The sequence below is a fragment of the Salvelinus alpinus genome, chromosome 4 (assembly GCF_045679555.1).
Source record: "Salvelinus alpinus chromosome 4, SLU_Salpinus.1, whole genome shotgun sequence".
In the NCBI taxonomy this organism is placed as follows: Eukaryota; Metazoa; Chordata; class Actinopteri; order Salmoniformes; family Salmonidae; genus Salvelinus; species Salvelinus alpinus.
In genome coordinates this window covers 19264989-19284160 of record NC_092089.1, presented here as the reverse complement: position 1 = coordinate 19284160, position 19172 = coordinate 19264989, and the positions used below count along the sequence as shown (strand labels likewise).

General features: G+C 42.9%; 1 protein-coding gene across 4 annotated transcripts in view; it reads right to left on the bottom strand.

Annotated features, from left to right (window-relative positions):
- jarid2a (jumonji and AT-rich interaction domain containing 2a) overlaps positions 1-19172 on the bottom strand; it is a 128947-nt gene that overhangs the window by 66709 nt on the left and 43066 nt on the right. For all 4 annotated transcript variants that reach the window (XM_071395885.1, XM_071395887.1, XM_071395886.1 and 1 more), the window contains exons 4-5: positions 18757-18929; positions 1660-1851 (exon numbers count right to left, since the gene is read on the bottom strand). In XM_071395885.1, coding sequence (XP_071251986.1) covers positions 1660-1851; positions 18757-18929 — 365 coding nt within the window. The remainder of the gene's footprint in view (positions 1-1659; positions 1852-18756; positions 18930-19172) is intronic.

The following is a 19172-nucleotide window of genomic DNA, read 5'->3' as shown; positions in this document are numbered from 1 at the left end:
AGTAGTGTGTACGAAAACAACATGGTAGATCAGTAGTGAGTACCAAAACAACATGGTATATCAGTAGTGTGTACCAAAACAACATGGAGATCAGTAGTGAGTACCAAAACAACATGGTAGATCAGTAGTGAGTACCAAAACAACATGGTAGATCAGTAGTGTGTACCAAAACAACATGGTATATCAGTAGTGTGTACCAAAACAACATGGTATATCAGTAGTGTGTACCAAAACAACATGGTAGATCAGTAGTGAGTACCAAAACAACATGGTAGATCAGCAGTGAGTACCAAAACAACATGGTAGATCAGTAGTGTGTACCAAAACAACATGGTAGATCAGTAGTGTGTACCAAAACAACATGGTAGATCAGTATTGTGTACCAAAACAACATGGTAGATCAGTAGTGTGTTCCAAAACAACATGGTAGATCAGTAGTGTGTACTAAAACAACATGGTAGATCAGTAGTGTGTACCAAAACAACATGGTAGATCAGTAGTGTGTACCAAAACAACATGGAGATCAGTAGTGTGTACCAAAACAACATGGTAGATCAGTAGTGAGTACCAAAACAACATGGAGATCAGTAGTGTGTACCAAAACAACATGGTAGATCAGTAGTGTGTACCAAAACAACATGGTAGATCAGTAGTGTGTACCAAAACAACATGGTAGATCAGTAGTGAGTACCAAAACAACATGGAGATCAGTAGTGAGTACCAAAACAACATGGAGATCAGTAGTGTGTACCAAAACAACATGGAGATCAGTAGTGTGTACCAAAACAACATGGAGATCAGTAGTGAGTACCAAAACAACATGGAGATCAGTAGTGAGTACCAAAACAACATGGAGATCAGTAGTGTGTACCAAAACAACATGGAGATCAGTAGTGTGTACCAAAACAACATGGAGATCAGTAGTGAGTACCAAAACAACATGGTAGATCAGTAGTGAGTACCAAAACAACATGGTAGATCAGTAGTGTGTACCAAAACAACATGGTAGATCAGTAGTGTGTTCCAAAACAACATGGAGATCAGTAGTGTGTACCAAAACAACATGGTAGATCAGTAGTGTGTACCAAAACAACATGGTAGATCAGTAGTGAGTACCAAAACAACATGGAGATCAGTAGTGAGTACCAAAACAACATGGAGATCAGTAGTGTGTACCAAAACAACATGGAGATCAGTAGTGTGTACCAAAACAACATGGAGATCAGTAGTGAGTACCAAAACAACATGGAGATCAGTAGTGAGTACCAAAACAACATGGAGATCAGTAGTGTGTACCAAAACAACATGGAGATCAGTAGTGTGTACCAAAACAACATGGAGATCAGTAGTGAGTACCAAAACAACATGGTAGATCAGTAGTGAGTACCAAAACAACATGGTAGATCAGTAGTGTGTACCAAAACAACATGGTAGATCAGTAGTGTGTTCCAAAACAACATGGAGATCAGTAGTGTGTACCAAAACAACATGGTAGATCAGTAGTGTGTACCAAAACAACATGGTAGATCAGTAGTGTGTTCCAAAACAACATGGTAGATCAGTAGTGAGTACCAAAACAACATGGAGATCAGTAGTGTGTACCAAAACAACATGGTAGATCAGTAGTGAGTACCAAAACAACATGGAGATCAGTAGTACCATGTCCATTGGCGACCTTCTTCCCCGGCGTTGTTTTGTTTTTCCGCTGTGAGGACAGACAGGAAGTTGAGTTGTGGCTGTGAGCTGACATCCTGTCGTCACACTCCTCCTCTTCATCATCTTCATCCTCCAGATCCACATCATCCTGGGCACTCCCAAAGTACGCCATGTTGCCTGGCAACGCAGCCGAGCCTGAGAGGGAGGATGGGAGGGAGGAGAGTAGAGAGCACAGACAGAGGGATGGGCATGGAGGAAGAGAGGGACAGACAGAGGGATGGGCATGGAGGAAGAGAGGGACAGACAGAGGGATGGGCATGGAGGAAGAGAGGGACAGACAGAGGGATGGGCATGGAGGAAGAGAGGGACAGACAGAGGGATGGGCATGGAGGAAGAGAGGGACAGACAGAGGGATGGGCATGGAGGAAGAGAGGGACAGACAGAGGGATGGGCATGGAGGAAGAGAGGGACAGAGAGAGGGATGGGCATGGAGGAAGAGAGGGACAGACAGAGGGATGGGCATGGAGGAAGAGAGGGACAGACAGAGGGATGGGCATGGAGGAAGAGAGGGACAGACAGAGGGAAACAGATGCCGTTAGAAAGGAGTCTGCAGCACACAACTGAACCGATATTACCACTAGCCGTAGCCGTAGCAACAACAACATTCATTTATTGCAACTCAAATCACATGGCCACACCGACACGGTGTGGCCGACACGGTGTGTTTACTCATCTCCATCCACACTACCCACCTCCCTCCTCATCTCCATCCATACTACCCACCTCCCTCCTCATCTCCATCCATACTACCCACCTCCCTCCTCATCTCCATCCATACTACCCACCTCCCTCCTCATCTCCATCCACACTACCCACCTCCCTCCTCATCTCCATCCATACTACCCACCTCCCTCCTCATCTCCATCCATACTACCCACCTCCCTCCTCATCTCCATCCATACTACCCACCTCCCTCCTCATCTCCATCCATACTACCCACCTCCCTCCTCATCTCCATCCATACTACCCACCTCCCTCCTCATCTCCATCCATACTACCCACCTCCCTCCTCATCTCCATCCATACTACCCACCTCCCTCCTCATCTCCATCCATACTACCCACCTCCCTCCTCATCTCCATCCACACTACCCACCTCCCTCCTCATCTCCATCCATACTACCCACCTCCCTCCTCATCTCCATCCATACTACCCACCTCCCTCCTCATCTCCATCCATACTACCCACCTCCCTCCTCATCTCCATCCACACTACCCACCTCCCTCCTCATCTCCATCCATACTACCCACCTCCCTCCTCATCTCCATCCATACTACCCACCTCCCTCCTCATAGTTGTAATCACGGGGAATAAAGACCACACCAGATATCCTTGTAGTTAATGTTTTACACTGTCTCTATGCACACTCACAGTACTCTACACACTCTCACACACTGACACTCCAACTCACACACAACATGCACACACTGTCACGTTGGCATAAATGATTCGGGAGACAGGCGCAGGAATGCGTAATAGAGTTTTTTATTCAGCCCAAATTACGGCGTGCCGTGTAAAGGCACGGGGTCGAAGACCAAACAAACACGTAACAAAACACAGGGTAGAATCCCAAAACAAAAGAGCGAGGAGATCCTCAGATAAATAACACACGCGCGCAATGATTAACATACGGAACGAGACCCGTAATCATCTGCGCAATCCACAATGGCACGAAAGCCAAAACACACAGCACAGGTAGACAAACGTACCAACGGACATTGTAACAGTACTCGACAGCCCAATGGAAACACTTATACAAGTACTCATCCGTGGGAACAGGGGCCAGGTGTGCGTAATAAAAGTTCCGGAAGGATCCGTGACACACACATTTATACTGACTCTACACACTTTTGCACACTGACACTCCAACACACACACAACATGCACACACATTCATACTGACTCTACACACACACACACAGTCACATACAATCATCATTTACACTGCTGCTACTCTGTTTATCATATATCCTGATGCCTAGTCACCTTACCCCTCTACATATCTACCTCTATCCCTGCACATTGTTAATATGGTACTGAACTGACCCTGTGTGTAGTATGTTTACCCCTCTACATATCTACCTCTATCACTCCAGTGTCCCTGCACATTGTTAATATGGTACTGAACTGACCCTGTATATAGTATGTTTACCCCTCTACATATCTACCTCTATCACTCCAGTGTCCCTGCACATTGTTAATATGGTACTGAACTGAGCCTGTATATAGTATGTTTACCCCTCTACATATCTACCTCTATCACTCCAGTGTCCCTGCACATTGTTAATATGGTACTGAACTGACCCTGTATATAGTATGTTTACCCCTATACATATCTACCTCCATCACTCCAGTGTCCCTGCACATTGTTAATATGGTATTGAACTGACCCTGTATATAGCATGGTATTGAACTGACCCTGTATATAGTATGTTTACCCCTCTACACATCTACCTCTATCCCTGCACATTGTTAATATGGTACTGAACTGACCCTGTGTGTAGTATGTTTACCCCTCTACATATCTACCTCTATCACTCCAGTGTCCCTGCACATTGTTAATATGGTACTGAACTGACCCTGTATATAGTATGTTTACCCCTCTACATATCTACCTCTATCACTCCAGTGTCCCTGCACATTGTTAATATGGTACTGAACTGACCCTGTATATAGTATGTTTACCCCTATACATATCTACCTCCATCACTCCAGTGTCCCTGCACATTGTTAATATGGTATTGAACTGACCCTGTATATAGCATGGTATTGAACTGACCCTGTATATAGTATGTTTACCCCTCTACATATCTACCTCTATCACTCCAGTGTCCCTGCACATTGTTAATATGGTACTGAACTGACCCTGTATATAGTATGTTTACCCCTCTACATATCTACCTCTATCACTCCAGTATCCCTGCACATTGTTAATATGGTATTGAACTGACCCTGTATATAGTATGGTATTGAACTGACCCTGTATATAGTATGTTTACCCCTCTACATATCTACCTCTATCACTCCAGTATCCCTGCACAGTGTTAATATGGTAATAAACTGACCCTGTATATAGTATGTTTACCCCTCTACATATCTACCTCTATCACTCCAGTGTCCCTGCACATTGTTAATATGGTACTGAACTGACCCTGTATATAGTATGTTTACCCCTCTACATATCTACCTCTATCACTCCAGTGTCCCTGCACATTGTTAATATGGTACTGAACTGACCCTGTATATAGTATGTTTACCCCTCTACATATCTACCTCTATCACTCCAGTATCCCTGCACATTGTTAATATGGTATTGAACTGACCCTGTATATAGTATGGTATTGAACTGACCCTGTATATAGTATGTTTACCCCTCTACATATCTACCTCTATCACTCCAGTATCCCTGCACAGTGTTAATATGGTAATAAACTGACCCTGTATATAGTATGTTTACCCCTCTACATATCTACCTCTATCACTCCAGTGTCCCTGCACATTGTTAATATGGTACTGAACTGACCCTGTATATAGTATGTTTACCCCTCTACATATCTACCTCTATCACTCCAGTGTCCCTGCACAGTGTTAATATGGTAATAAACTGACCCTGTATATAGTATGTTTACCCCTCTACATATCTACCTCTATCACTCCAGTGTCCCTGCACATTGTTAATATGGTATTGAACTGACCCTGTATATAGTATGTTTACCCCTCTACATATCTACCTCTATCACTCCAGTGTCCCTGCACAGTGTTAATATGGTAATAAACTGACCCTGTATATAGTATGTTTACCCCTCTACATATCTACCTCTATCACTCCAGTGTCCCTGCACATTGTTAATATGGTACTGAACTGACCCTGTATATAGTATGTTTACCCCTCTACATATCTACCTCTATCACTCCAGTGTCCCTGCACAGTGTTAATATGGTAATAAACTGACCCTGTATATAGTATGTTTACCCCTCTACATATCTACCTCTATCACTCCAGTGTCCCTGCACATTGTTAATATGGTACTGAACTGACCCTGTATATAGTATGTTTACCCCTCTACATATCTACCTCTATCACTCCAGTATCCATGCACAGTGTTAATATGGTAATAAACTGACCCTGTATATAGTATGTTTACCCCTCTACATATCTACCTCTATCACTCCAGTGTCCCTGCACATTGTTAATATGGTACTGAACTGAGCCTGTATATAGTATGTTTACCCCTCTACATATCTACCTCTATCACTCCAGTGTCCCTGCACAGTGTTAATATGGTAATAAACTGACCCTGTATATAGTATGTTTACCCCTCTACATATCTACCTCTATCACTCCAGTGTCCCTGCACATTGTTCTACTTGGTACTCATCCCGGATCCGGGAGCACCCTCATCAGTAAAAAAGCTGACTAGCATAGCCTAGCATAGCGCCACAAGTAAATACTAGCATCTAAATATCATGAAATCACAAGTCCAAGACACCAGATGAAAGATACACATCTTGTGAATCCAGCCATCATTTCCAATTTTTAAAATGTTTTACAGGGAAAACACAATATGTATTTCTATTAGCTAACCACGATAGCAAAAGACCCAACCGCATATTTTCACAATTTTTTTGCTGCATAGGTAGCTATCACAAATTCGACCAAATAAAGATATAAATAGTCACTAACCAAGAAACAACTTCATCAGATGACAGTCTGATAACATATTTATTGTATAGCATATGTTTTGTTCGAAAAATGTGCATATTTCAGGTATAAATCATAGTTTTACATTGCAGTAGTCTCACCAAAGCAGCTAGAATAACTACAGAAACCAACGTGAAATACATAAATACTCATCATAAAACATTTATGAAAAATACACGGTGTACAGCAAATGAAAGACAAACAACTTGTGAATCCAGCCAATATTTCAGATTTTTTAAGTGTTTTACAGCGAAAACACAATATAGCATTATATTAGCTTACTACAATAGCCTACCACACAGCCGCATTCATTCAAGGCACGTTAGCGATAGCGAATAAACCAGCAAAATATATTAATTTTTTCACTAACCTTCTCAAACTTCATCAGATGACAGTCCTATAACATCATATTACACAATACATATATGGTTTGTTCGACAATGTGCATATTTAGCGGCACAAATCGTGGTTGAACAATGTGAATACGTAGTGAAAACGCAGAAATATTGTCCGGAGAAATCTTGGAGAGGCACCTATTCTAATCAAATAACTAATCATAAGCTTTACTAAAAAATACATGTTGGACAGCAAATTAAAGATACACTAGTTCTTAATGCAACCGCTGTGTTAGATTTTTAAAATTAACTTTACTACGACTTACAGCTTACGTTATAGCGATACAGCGCCCAAAATCAGCGGCCAAATTACGTCTAAACATTTTCGACAGAAATACGAAAAAACATCATAAATCGTTCCTACTATTTGATGAGCTTCCATCAGAATCTTGTACAAGTTGTCCTTTGTCCAGAATAATCGTTGTTCGGTTGTAGAATGTCGTCTTCATCTGTAGAACGCTAGCCAACGCTAGCCATGCGGCACAGAAGTGTCCAAATCCCCAGAACGCATGACAAAGAAAATACCGAAAATCGGAATAAACTTCTATAAACTGATATAAGTCAGTTTAATATAACTAGTTGATGATGTTTTTAACACATATATCGAATAAAATCAGAGCCGGATATATCTAACGCCTATAACGACAGCTTTTCAGAACGCAATCCTGAGGTCTGTCTCGCGCCAAGACGAACGGTGAAAAGACTACACCCACGGTTCCAAGAGCTCTTGTTCGGCCTCAGATCTAGCTAGACACCCCATTCCAATTCTCACTGCCTACTGACATCTAGGGGACGGCGTATGCAGTGCATGTAGACCCATAGATTCCATGCAAATTAATAAACTGACCCTGGAACAGAGCCCTCGATTTCAGATTTCTCACTTCCTGACAGGAAGTTTGCTGCAAAATGAGTTCTGTTTTACTCACAGATATAATTCAAACGGTTTTAGAAACTAGAGTGTTTTCTATCCAATAGTAATAATAATATGCATATTGTACGAGCAAGAATTGAGTACGAGGCAGTTTAATTTGGGAACGATTTTTTACAAAGTGAGAACAGCGCCCCCCCCCTATTGAGAAAAGGTTTTAATATGGTAATAAACTGACCCTGTCTATAGCTTCTTACTTTCTCCTGCTCTTCTTATTTTTATATCTCCTGTGTTTTTGTTATACCTTGTTATTTAAGTACTACATTGATACTGATTACTGCATTGTTGGGTTTAGAGTTTGTAAAAAAGGCATTTCACTGTACTTGTGCATGTGACATTAAAACACATCTGGACACACCACATGTCTATAGTACACACTCTGTTTTAATAGCCCCTGGGCCATGACACTAACCAACCAACCCTGGAGGCATCAGCTGAACCTAATGACAGGAAGCATCCCAAACGGCACCCTATTCCCTACATAGTGCACTACTTTTGATCAAGACCCATATGGCTCTGGTCAAAAGTATGCATTTCAGTCTGTACGCGCCCAGGTCAAAAGTAGTGCACTATGTAGGGAATAGGGTGCCATTTGGGACGAAGAGAGCTCCCTCCGTCCCCCCGGACCTCCCTCTAGTCCACCATGACGATGATCCTCACTGAGAGGAGACCCCAGGCTACTGCACTCCTCACAATGGAGAGCCTGTTCAGTCTACTCAGCCCTCATCTCGGCCCAAGGGCAAATGAATGGCCATTTATCCTCTCTGAAGGTCAGCGGGTCCATGGCACTGCCTGCCTGCCGCTTGGGCTGCCATGTGATCGTGCATTGGGGAGATAGTAGGCTATGCAGAGTTGCATGGTGGGCTAGTAATTGATTGCAGTTAGGCTATGCATTGGGGCTGGTATGAATGTGTACGGGCTTTGGGGAAAGATTCCATTGAGTTGTATGGGCTAGACCAAGATAATAGATCAGAAAGGCAATCATGATAATATAGTTGCATGGGATAGACCAAGGTAATCAATCAGAGAGGCCGTCATGACAATAGAGTTGCATGGGAGAGAAAAACGCTGAGCTTTAATGCCAGAGTGTATTTGTACTGCTTTGGTTGGTATTGTAGTGTACTGTGACTGTGAGCTGATTGGTATTGTAGTGTACTGTGAGTGTGAGCTGGTTGGTATTGTAGTGTACTGTGACTGTGAGCTGGTTGGTATTGTAGTGTACTGTGAGTGTGAGCTGGTTGGTATTGTAGTGTACTGTGAGTGTGAGCTGGTTGGTATTGTAGTGTACTGTGAGTGTGAGCTGGTTGGTATTGTAGTGTACTGTGAGTGTGAGCTGGTTGGTATTGTAGTGTACTGTGACTGTGAGCTGGTTGGTATTGTAGTGTACTGTGAGTGTGAGCTGGTTGGTATTGTAGTATACTGTGAGTGTGAGCTGGTTGGTATTGTAGTGTACTGTGAGTGTGAGCTGGTTGGTATTGTAGTGTACTGTGAGTATGAGCTGGTTGGTATTGTAGTGTACTGTGAGTGTGAGCTGGTTGGTATTGTAGTATACTGTGAGTGTGAGCTGGTTGGTATTGTAGTATACTGTGAGTGTGAGCTGGTTGGTATTGTAGTATACTGTGAGTGTGAGCTGGTTGGTATTGTAGTGTACTGTGAGTGTGAGCTGGTTGGTATTGTAGTGTACTGTGAGTGTGAGCTGGTTGGTATTGTAGTGTACTGTGAGTGTGAGCTGGTTGGTATTGTAGTATACTGTGAGTGTGAGCTGGTTGGTATTGTAGTGTACTGTGAGTGTGAGCTGGTTGGTATTGTAGTGTACTGTGAGTGTGAGCTGGTTGGTATTGTAGTGTACTGTGAGTGTGAGCTGGTTGGTATTGTAGTTGGTATTGTGAGTGTGAGCTGGTTGGTATTGTAGTATACTGTGAGTGTGAGCTGGTTGGTATTGTAGTGTACTGTGAGTGTGAGCTGGTTGGTATTGTAGTGTACTGTGAGTGTGAGCTGGTTGGTATTGTTGTATACTGTGAGCTGGTTGGTATTGTAGTGTACTGTGAGCTGGTTGGTATTGTAGTGTACTGTGAGCTGGTTGGTATTGTAGTATACTGTGAGCTGGTTGGTATTGTAGTATACTGTGAGCTGGTTGGTATTGTAGTATACTGTGAGCTGGTTGGTACTGTAGTGTAACGTTGTGTGGGCCACTGACTGTAAGTGATTTATTCGCCGGTTGACTGGGTTCTCCGTCTCCCTGCCACAGGAAAGGCTACTATATTCTACAGGCCTTTAGGCTGGTATTCTGTCTACGTCCCAAATGGCACCCTATTTCCTTTATAGTGCACTACTTTTGAACAGGGCCCATATGACTCTAGTGAAAAGTAGTGCACTACATAGGGAATAGGGTGCCATTTGGGATGCCACTATGGAAAATATTTAGGTAACATAGAGGCTAGGATAGAAACAGCTGCTAATAAAGCTGGTGGTTTTCTTCCCTCTTCCTCTATAATAAATGAGCATATAGTGTTACAGGAAACACATTATTACTCCAATAATGCAAATAAAGACACATTATTTACCAACGGTAAAGTACAGCAGGACTCATTCATTCACTTCCTGGTCTACAATAGTGTTGTGTTAGATGTACCTGGTCTACAATAGTGTTGTGTTAGATGTACCTGGTCTACAATAGTGTTGTGTTAGATGTACCTGGTCTACAATAGTGTTGTGTTAGATGTACCTGGTCTACAATAGTGCTGTGCTAGATGTACCTGGTCTACAATAGTGCTGTGTTAGATGTACCTGGTCTACAATAGTGTTGTGTTAGATGTACCTGGTCTACAATAGTGTTGTGTTAGATGTACCTGGTCTACAATAGTGTTGTGCTAGATGTACCTGGTCTACAATAGTGTTGTGTTAGATGTACCTGGTCTACAATAGTGTTGTGTTAGATGTACCTGGTCTACAATAGTGTTGTGTTAGATGTACCTGGTCTACAATAGTGTTGTGCTAGATGTACCTGGTCTACAATAGTGTTGTGTTAGATGTACCTGGTATACAATAGTGTTGTGTTAGATGTACCTGGTCTACAATAGTGCTGTGCTAGATGTACCTGGTCTACAATAGTGTTGTGTTAGATGTACCTGGTCTACAATAGTGTTGTGTTAGATGTACCTGGTCTACAATAGTGTTGTGTTAGATGTACCTGGTCTACAATAGTGTTGTGTTAGATGTACCTGGTCTACAATAGTGTTGTGCTAGATGTACCTGGTCTACAATAGTGTTGTGTTAGATGTACCTGGTCTACAATAGTGTTGTGTTAGATGTACCTGGTCTACAATAGTGCTGTGCTAGATGTACCTGGTCTACAATAGTGTTGTGTTAGATGTACCTGGTCTACAATAGTGTTGTGTTAGATGTACCTGGTCTACAATAGTGTTGTGTTAGATGTACCTGGTCTACAATAGTGTTGTGTTAGATGTAACTAACCTTGGTGGTGCCCTGAGGAGTGTCTTGAAGTTAAATGTAGAGTAAACTAGTGTTAGATTCAGATGGACCAAAAGGGCGGAATGGAAAATGTGACATATAAGTAAGGGATCTTTAGTCATTTTCTGTTCACTTCCTGATGATTGTACATGTTGAATCAGCACCGTTTGTCGACACCCAGCAGGTGATCTACCGTGCAGGGCTGTCATTCGTTATAGTTTGTCTTGTCCTTAACTGCTCTGTGGAAGAGCTCTGGTTTTCTTGTCAACAGAAGCTTAACAACCCAGCAGGGGTCTATAACATAACGGGTTTGTCAATCAGTCAGTCAGCCAGCCAGCCACCCAGTCATCCAGTAGGTCAGCCAGCCAGCTAGCCATTCAGTCCGCCAGTCAGTCCGCCAATCAGTCAATCAGTCAGTCAGCCAGCCAGTCAGCCAGCCAGTCAGCCATTCAGTCCACCAGTCCGCATGGTCAGCCGGTCAGCCAGCCAGTCAGTCAGGTACACTAATTCACCGGGGCTCAGAGGGAGACAGGCTGAAGAGAGAGAGAGAGAGAGAGAGAGAGAGAGAGAGAGAGAGAGAGAGAGAGAGAGAGAGAGAGAGAGAGAGAGAGAGAGAGAGAGAGAGAGAGAGAGAGAGAGAGAGAGAGAGAGAGAGAGAGAGAGAGAGAGAGAGAGAGAGAGAGAGAGACAGAGAGAGACAGAGACAGAGACAGAGACAGAGACAGAGACAGAGAGAGACAGCTAGAGAGAGAGAGACAGCTAGAGAGAGAGAGAGGCTGATTTGTTTACAGCAGCAGTCTGTCTGTCTGTCTGTCTCAGGAGAGCTCCTCTAACAGGCCTGCTGTTTCCTGGCTGCCTAGAGATGTCTGATAACAGGCCTGCTGTCTCCATGAATACACAGCAGGGTTTGTTACACAGTGTACTGTGACTATACAAGTGTGAAGATGCTCTTTCTGCACAAGAGAGATTTGCTTATTTGCTCATGGTGGCGCAATGCGCAGGATGACGGGATGCCATAGCTCTCTGTTGTTCATGACAGCTAGTATTATAGGTCAATAAATAAAGAGACATGGATTATTTTCTTCCTCACAACAATGATGTGAAAGTAGAGTACACTGGGGGATGAATCATATATATTTCCTTCCTATCATATATATTTCCTACATCCTGTCATGCCCTGACCATAGAGAGCTGTTTATTCTCTATGTTGGTTGGGTCGGGGTGTGATTTAGGGTGGGTTATCTAGGGGAATTGTATGTCTATGTTGACCTGATATGGTCTCCAATCAGAGGCAGCTGTTTATCGTTGTCTCTGATTGGGGATCATATTTAGGTAGCCATTTCCCCATTGTATTTGTGGGATCTTGACTATGTTTGTGTGTAGTTGCTTTCTGCACTGCATGTTGCTTCACGTTTCGTTTATTCGCTTTATTGTTTTTGTGCTTTAAGTTTCTCTTCTAAATAAAAGGATGGAAACATACCACGCTGCATCTTGGTCCACTCATTTCAACGACCGTGACACATCCGGCCTGTGACTGGGAGTCCCACAGGGTGGCGCACAGCATCGTCCGGGGTAGGCCGTCATTGTAAATAAGAATTTGTTCTTAACTGACTTGCCTAGTTAAATAAAGGTTAAATAAAATAAATAAAAAATACAGCGAATACAGAGTTCTGGTGTCTTCAGGATTCTACTGTAATTTATGTTCTCCTACAGTCAGTTTGTACACATCACAATATCTCAGGCCTGGATTATGTTCAGTGTTATTTGGTAGATGACTTAGTGAAAATCACGACACAATACTGTACATGCAGCCTATGCATTTGACTGACTGTATTCGATTGAACATCTATCAAATGGAGATTAATTCATATTCTGACTTGACACGCTCAACAATTAAATGCTTGTTCTTGGATTTTCTGCAGCTTTCCAAGTTAAATAAATGTAAATAAAGGAGCTTTCATCGTGTTTGAAATAATTTACTACTTTTCCAGCTAGACTTTTAGTCTGAAATCCAGTGAGCATATGAAGTCATGTCTGTGTGAAAGATCAGTTGGTCGGTTGGAAAGCACTGCTTTAAAACACAACTACTACATCCCAAATGGCACCTTATTCCCTATATAGTGCACTAGTCAGAAGTAGTATATAGGGAATAAGGTGCAATTTGGGACACAACCAACAGCTAGTGCTGCTGCTGTTCCATTGACACTCCACTACTATACTGTTCCATTGACACTCCACTACTATACTGTTCCATTGACACTCCACTACTATACTGTTCCATTGACACTCCACTACTATACTGTTCCATTGACACTCCACTACTATACTGTTCCATTGACACTCCACTACTATACTGTTCCATTGACACTCCACTGATATACTGTTCCATTGACACTCCACTACTATACTGTTCCATTGACACTCCACTACTATACTGTTCCATTGACACTCCACTGCTATACTGTTCCATTGACACTCCACTACTATACTGTTCCATTGACACTCCACTACTATACTGTTCCATTGACACTCCACTACTATACTGTTCCATTGACACTCCACTGATATACTGTTCCATTGACACTCCACTACTATACTGTTCCATTGACACTCCACTACTATACTGTTCCATTGACACTCCACTACTATACTGTTCCATTGACACTCCACTACTATACTGTTCCATTGACACTCCACTACTATACTGTTCCATTGACACTCCACTACTATATTGTTCCATTGACACTCCACTACTATACTGTTCCATTGACACTCCACTACTATACTGTTCCATTGACACTCCACTACTATACTGTTCCATTGACACTCCACTACTATACTGTTCCATTGACACTCCACTACTATACTGTTCCATTGACACTCCACTACTATACTGTTCCATTGACACTCCCCTACTATGCTGTTCCATTGACACTCCCCTACTATGCTGTTCCATTGACACTCCCCTACTATACTGTTCCATTGACACTCCACTGATATACTGTTCCATTGACACTCCACTACTATACTGTTCCATTGACACTCCACTACTATACTGTTCCATTGACACTCCACTACTATACTGTTCCATTGACACTCCACTACTATACTGTTCCATTGACACTCCACTACTATACTGTTCCATTGACACTCCACTACTATACTGTTCCATTGACACTCCACTGATATACTGTTCCATTGACACTCCACTGATATACTGTTCCATTGACACTCCACTACTATACTGTTCCATTGACACTCCACTACTATACTGTTCCATTGACACTCCACTACTATACTGTTCCATTGACACTCCACTGATATACTGTTCCATTGACACTCCACTACTATACTGTTCCATTGACACTCCACTACTATACTGTTCCATTGACACTCCACTACTATACTGTTCCATTGACACTCCACTACTATACTGTTCCATTGACACTCCACTACTATATTGTTCCATTGACACTCCCCTACTATGCTGTTCCATTGACACTCCCCTACTATGCTGTTCCATTGACACTCCCCTACTATGCTGTTCCATTGACACTCCACTACTATACTGTTCCATTGACACTCCACTACTATACTGTTCCATTGACACTCCACTACTATACTGTTCCATTGACACTCCACTACTATACTGTTCCATTGACACTCCACTACTATACTGTTCCATTGACACTCCACTACTATACTGTTCCATTGACACTCCACTACTATACTGTTCCATTGACACTCCACTACTATACTGTTCCATTGACACTCCACTACTATACTGTTCCATTGACACTCCACTACTATACTGTTCCATTGACACTCCACTACTATACTGTTCCATTGACACTCCACTACTATACTGTTCCATTGACACTCCACTGATATACTGTTCCATTGACACTCCACTACTATACTGTTCCATTGACACTCCACTGATATACTGTTCCATTGACACTCCACTACTATACTGTTCCATTGACACTACACTGCTATACTGTTCCATTGACACTCCACTACTATACTGTTCCATTGACACTCTACTACTATACTGTTCCATTGACACTCCACTACTATACTGTTCCATTGACACTCCACTGATATACTGTTCCATTGACACTCCACTACTATACTGTTCCATTGACACTCCACTACTATACTGTTCCATTGACACTCCACTGATATACTGTTCCATTGACACTCCACTACTATACTGTTCCATTGACACTCCACTGATATACTGTTCCATTGACACTCCACTACTATACTGTTCCATTGACACTACACTGCTATACTGTTCCATTGACACTCCACTACTATACTGTTCCATTGACACTCCACTACTATACTGTTCCATTGACACTACACTGCTATACTGTTCCATTGACACTCCACTACTATACTGTTCCATTGACACTCCACTACTATACTGTTCCATTGACACTCCACTACTATACTGTTCCATTGGCACCCCACTACTATACTGTTCCATTGACACCCCACTACTATACTGTTCCATTGACACTCCACTACTATACTGTTCCATTGACACTCCACTGATATACTGTTCCATTGACACTCCACTACTATACTGTTCCATTGACACTCCACTACTATACTGTTCCATTGACACTCCACTACTATACTGTTCCATTGACACTCCACTACTATACTGTTCCATTGACACTCCACTACTATATTGTTCCATTGACACTCCCCTACTATGCTGTTCCATTGACACTCCCCTACTATGCTGTTCCATTGACACTCCACTACTATGCTGTTCCATTGACACTCCACTACTATGCTGTTCCATTGACACTCCACTACTATACTGTTCCATTGACACTCCACTACTATACTGTTCCATTGACACTCCACTACTATACTGTTCCATTGACACTCCACTACTATACTGTTCCATTGACACTCCACTACTATACTGTTCCATTGACACTCCACTACTATACTGTTCCATTGACACTCCACTACTATACTGTTCCATTGACACTCCACTACTATACTGTTCCATTGACACTCCACTACTATACTGTTCCATTGACACTCCACTACTATACTGTTCCATTGACACTCCACTACTATACTGTTCCATTGACACTCCACTACTATACTGTTCCATTGACACTCCACTGATATACTGTTCCATTGACACTCCACTACTATACTGTTCCATTGACACTCCACTGATATACTGTTCCATTGACACTCCACTACTATACTGTTCCATTGACACTCCACTACTATACTGTTCCATTGACACTCCACTACTATACTGTTCCATTGACACTACACTGCTATACTGTTCCATTGACACTCCACTACTATACTGTTCCATTGACACTACACTGCTATACTGTTCCATTTACACTCCACTACTATACTGTTCCATTGGCACCCCACTACTATACTGTTCCATTGACACCCCACTACTATACTGTTCCATTGACACTCCACTACTATACTGGCTTAATAAAGCATAATAAAGGAAATCATCCCAGATAATGAACAGGGTTTACTGTTAGGTGAGGGGTTGAGACTAGGAAAAGAAAAGGTACTCTTTAAGGAAGCATTTACATTCATTATGCTTGAATGTCATTAACCCAGTTTAACCTAATTGGCAAAGCAACAGTGATGAACTGTGAGATTGATGTATAGATGGATGATGTGTGGTTGATGTATGGATGGATGATGTGTGGTTGATGTATGGATGGATGATGTGTGGTTGATGTATGGATGGATGATGTGTGGTTGATGTATAGATGGATGATGTGTGGTTGATGTATGGATGGATGATGTGTGGTTGATGTATGGATGGATGATGTGTGGTTGATGTATGGATGGATGATGTGTGGTTGATGTATGGATGGATGATGTGTGGTTGATGTATAGATGGATGATGTGTGATTGATGTATGGATGGATGATGTGTGGTTGATGTATGGATGGATGATGTGTGGTTGATGTATGGATGGATGATGTGTGGTTGATGTATAGATGGATGATGTGTGGTTGATGTATAGATGGATGATGTGTGGTTGATGTATGGATGGATGATGTGTGGTTGATGCATGTTTCATGGTAGGCTGTATATACTGTATATAATAACACAACCAGTGTAACACTAGACCAATCAGCAGAGGTATCGATGATGACAAGTTACAGAGAAAGAGACACAGATCAGCATGAATGTATTCTCTGATTTGGTACGTAAGTTTCAGTGTTTGTCTGGTTTGACTGGCTATTCCAACCCCTTCATCACTAGATGAATGAGATAAGCCACTGAGACATATTCTGTCTGGAACCTGAAGCTGTCACTAACTTTTTCAGGGGGAAAAGAGATTTGTGTTTGAGGTTGAGGTTGAGGTTAGGAGGAAGCCAACCCACAGTATAATGGACTGTAATTCAGATCCACCCTGGGACTGGAGCCAGGCCAGACACTCTAAATACTAAGCCCAGTTACAGGCCACTTAAAGGGAACACCATCATAAAACCAGAACTGTGTCCCTAGTGGCACCCTATTCCCTACATAGCGTACTACTTACTGCGTTAGCCTATGACATTGAAGCATTACTTCCTCGTGAGCTCATGTGTTCCGCATTCGACCAATAAGCTTACACGACAGGTTGCCATGTCAGCCCATGACTAAAACTGTTGAACACGTGTACCATCCACGTCACAGCAGTACACGAGGGAACACACCCACATACACACACACACACACACACACACACACACACACACACACACACAGCACTTCAACACATACCTGAACTTTACAATCCACATGTTAATTTGTGTAAAATGGGATTGGACATGAAAGTGCCCAGAATGTCACACCTTGATCTGTTTTTCACCTGTCTTGTGCTTGTCTCCACCCCCCACCAGGTGTCTCCGAGGAGGTCTCCACCCCCCACCAGGTGTCTCCGAGGAGGTCTCCACCCCCCACCAGGTGTCTCCGAGGAGGTCTCCACCCCCCACCAGGTGTCTCCGAGGAGGTCTCCACCCCCCACCAGGTGTCTCCGAGGAGGTCTCCACCCCCCACCAGGTGTCTCCGAGGAGGTCTCCACCCCCACCAGGTGTCTCCGAGGAGGTCTCCATTATCTCCTGTGGATTTATTGCTGTGTTTTCTGTCTGTTGCCAGTTCGTCTTGTCCTGTCAAGTCCTACCAGCGTGTTCCCTGTGTTTTCCTGTGCTCTAGTTTTATGTTTCTCCTAGTCTTCCCAGTTCTGACATTTCTGTCTGTCCTGATCATGCCTGCTGTCCTGTACCTGTCTGACTCTGATTTGGATTAGGACTGTTTGCCTGTCTTGACCTACCTTTCCCTTGCCCCTTGTTCTATAATTAACTCGGAGACTCGTACTATCCGTCTCCTGTGTCTGTATCTGGGTCTTAGTCTGAGCCGTGATACAGAAGCCCTTTATATTGTGGTAGGTCTCCCTTGTAAAAGAGGTATTCTGACCTCTATGGAACTTCTTGGATAAATTAAAGTTCCATAAAAACTAAAGGTTGCAGGCCACTCACCTCGTAAACAGAGGAAGGTGAGGAAGTCCTCAGTCTTGGGCTTGCGTCTGGTGAGGTCGCTGAGGGGAGAGGTGGGGCTAGGGGGCAAGAGGGTCTCAGACAGCTTGACCGGCGTGGCACTGGGGGAGCTGGGCTGAGACTGGGCAAATTTCCTCTGAGCCTGCAGCCGTGGTCTGGCAAGGGAGAGAAGAGACATATTTACATTTACATTCTATGGGCCCTGGTAGTAAACTAGTGCACTGAATAGGGAATAGGGTGTCATTTGGGAGTCAGTATAAGAGATGAGACAGATATCAATATTACCCGGTTACAAATATCCAATTGATTCATTGGGCCAATAAATGGAAGTAATTAGAATATTCCTGCCTTCAGTTGATAAGCTCTCTCTCTGTCTCTCTCTCTCCCTCTCTTCAGTT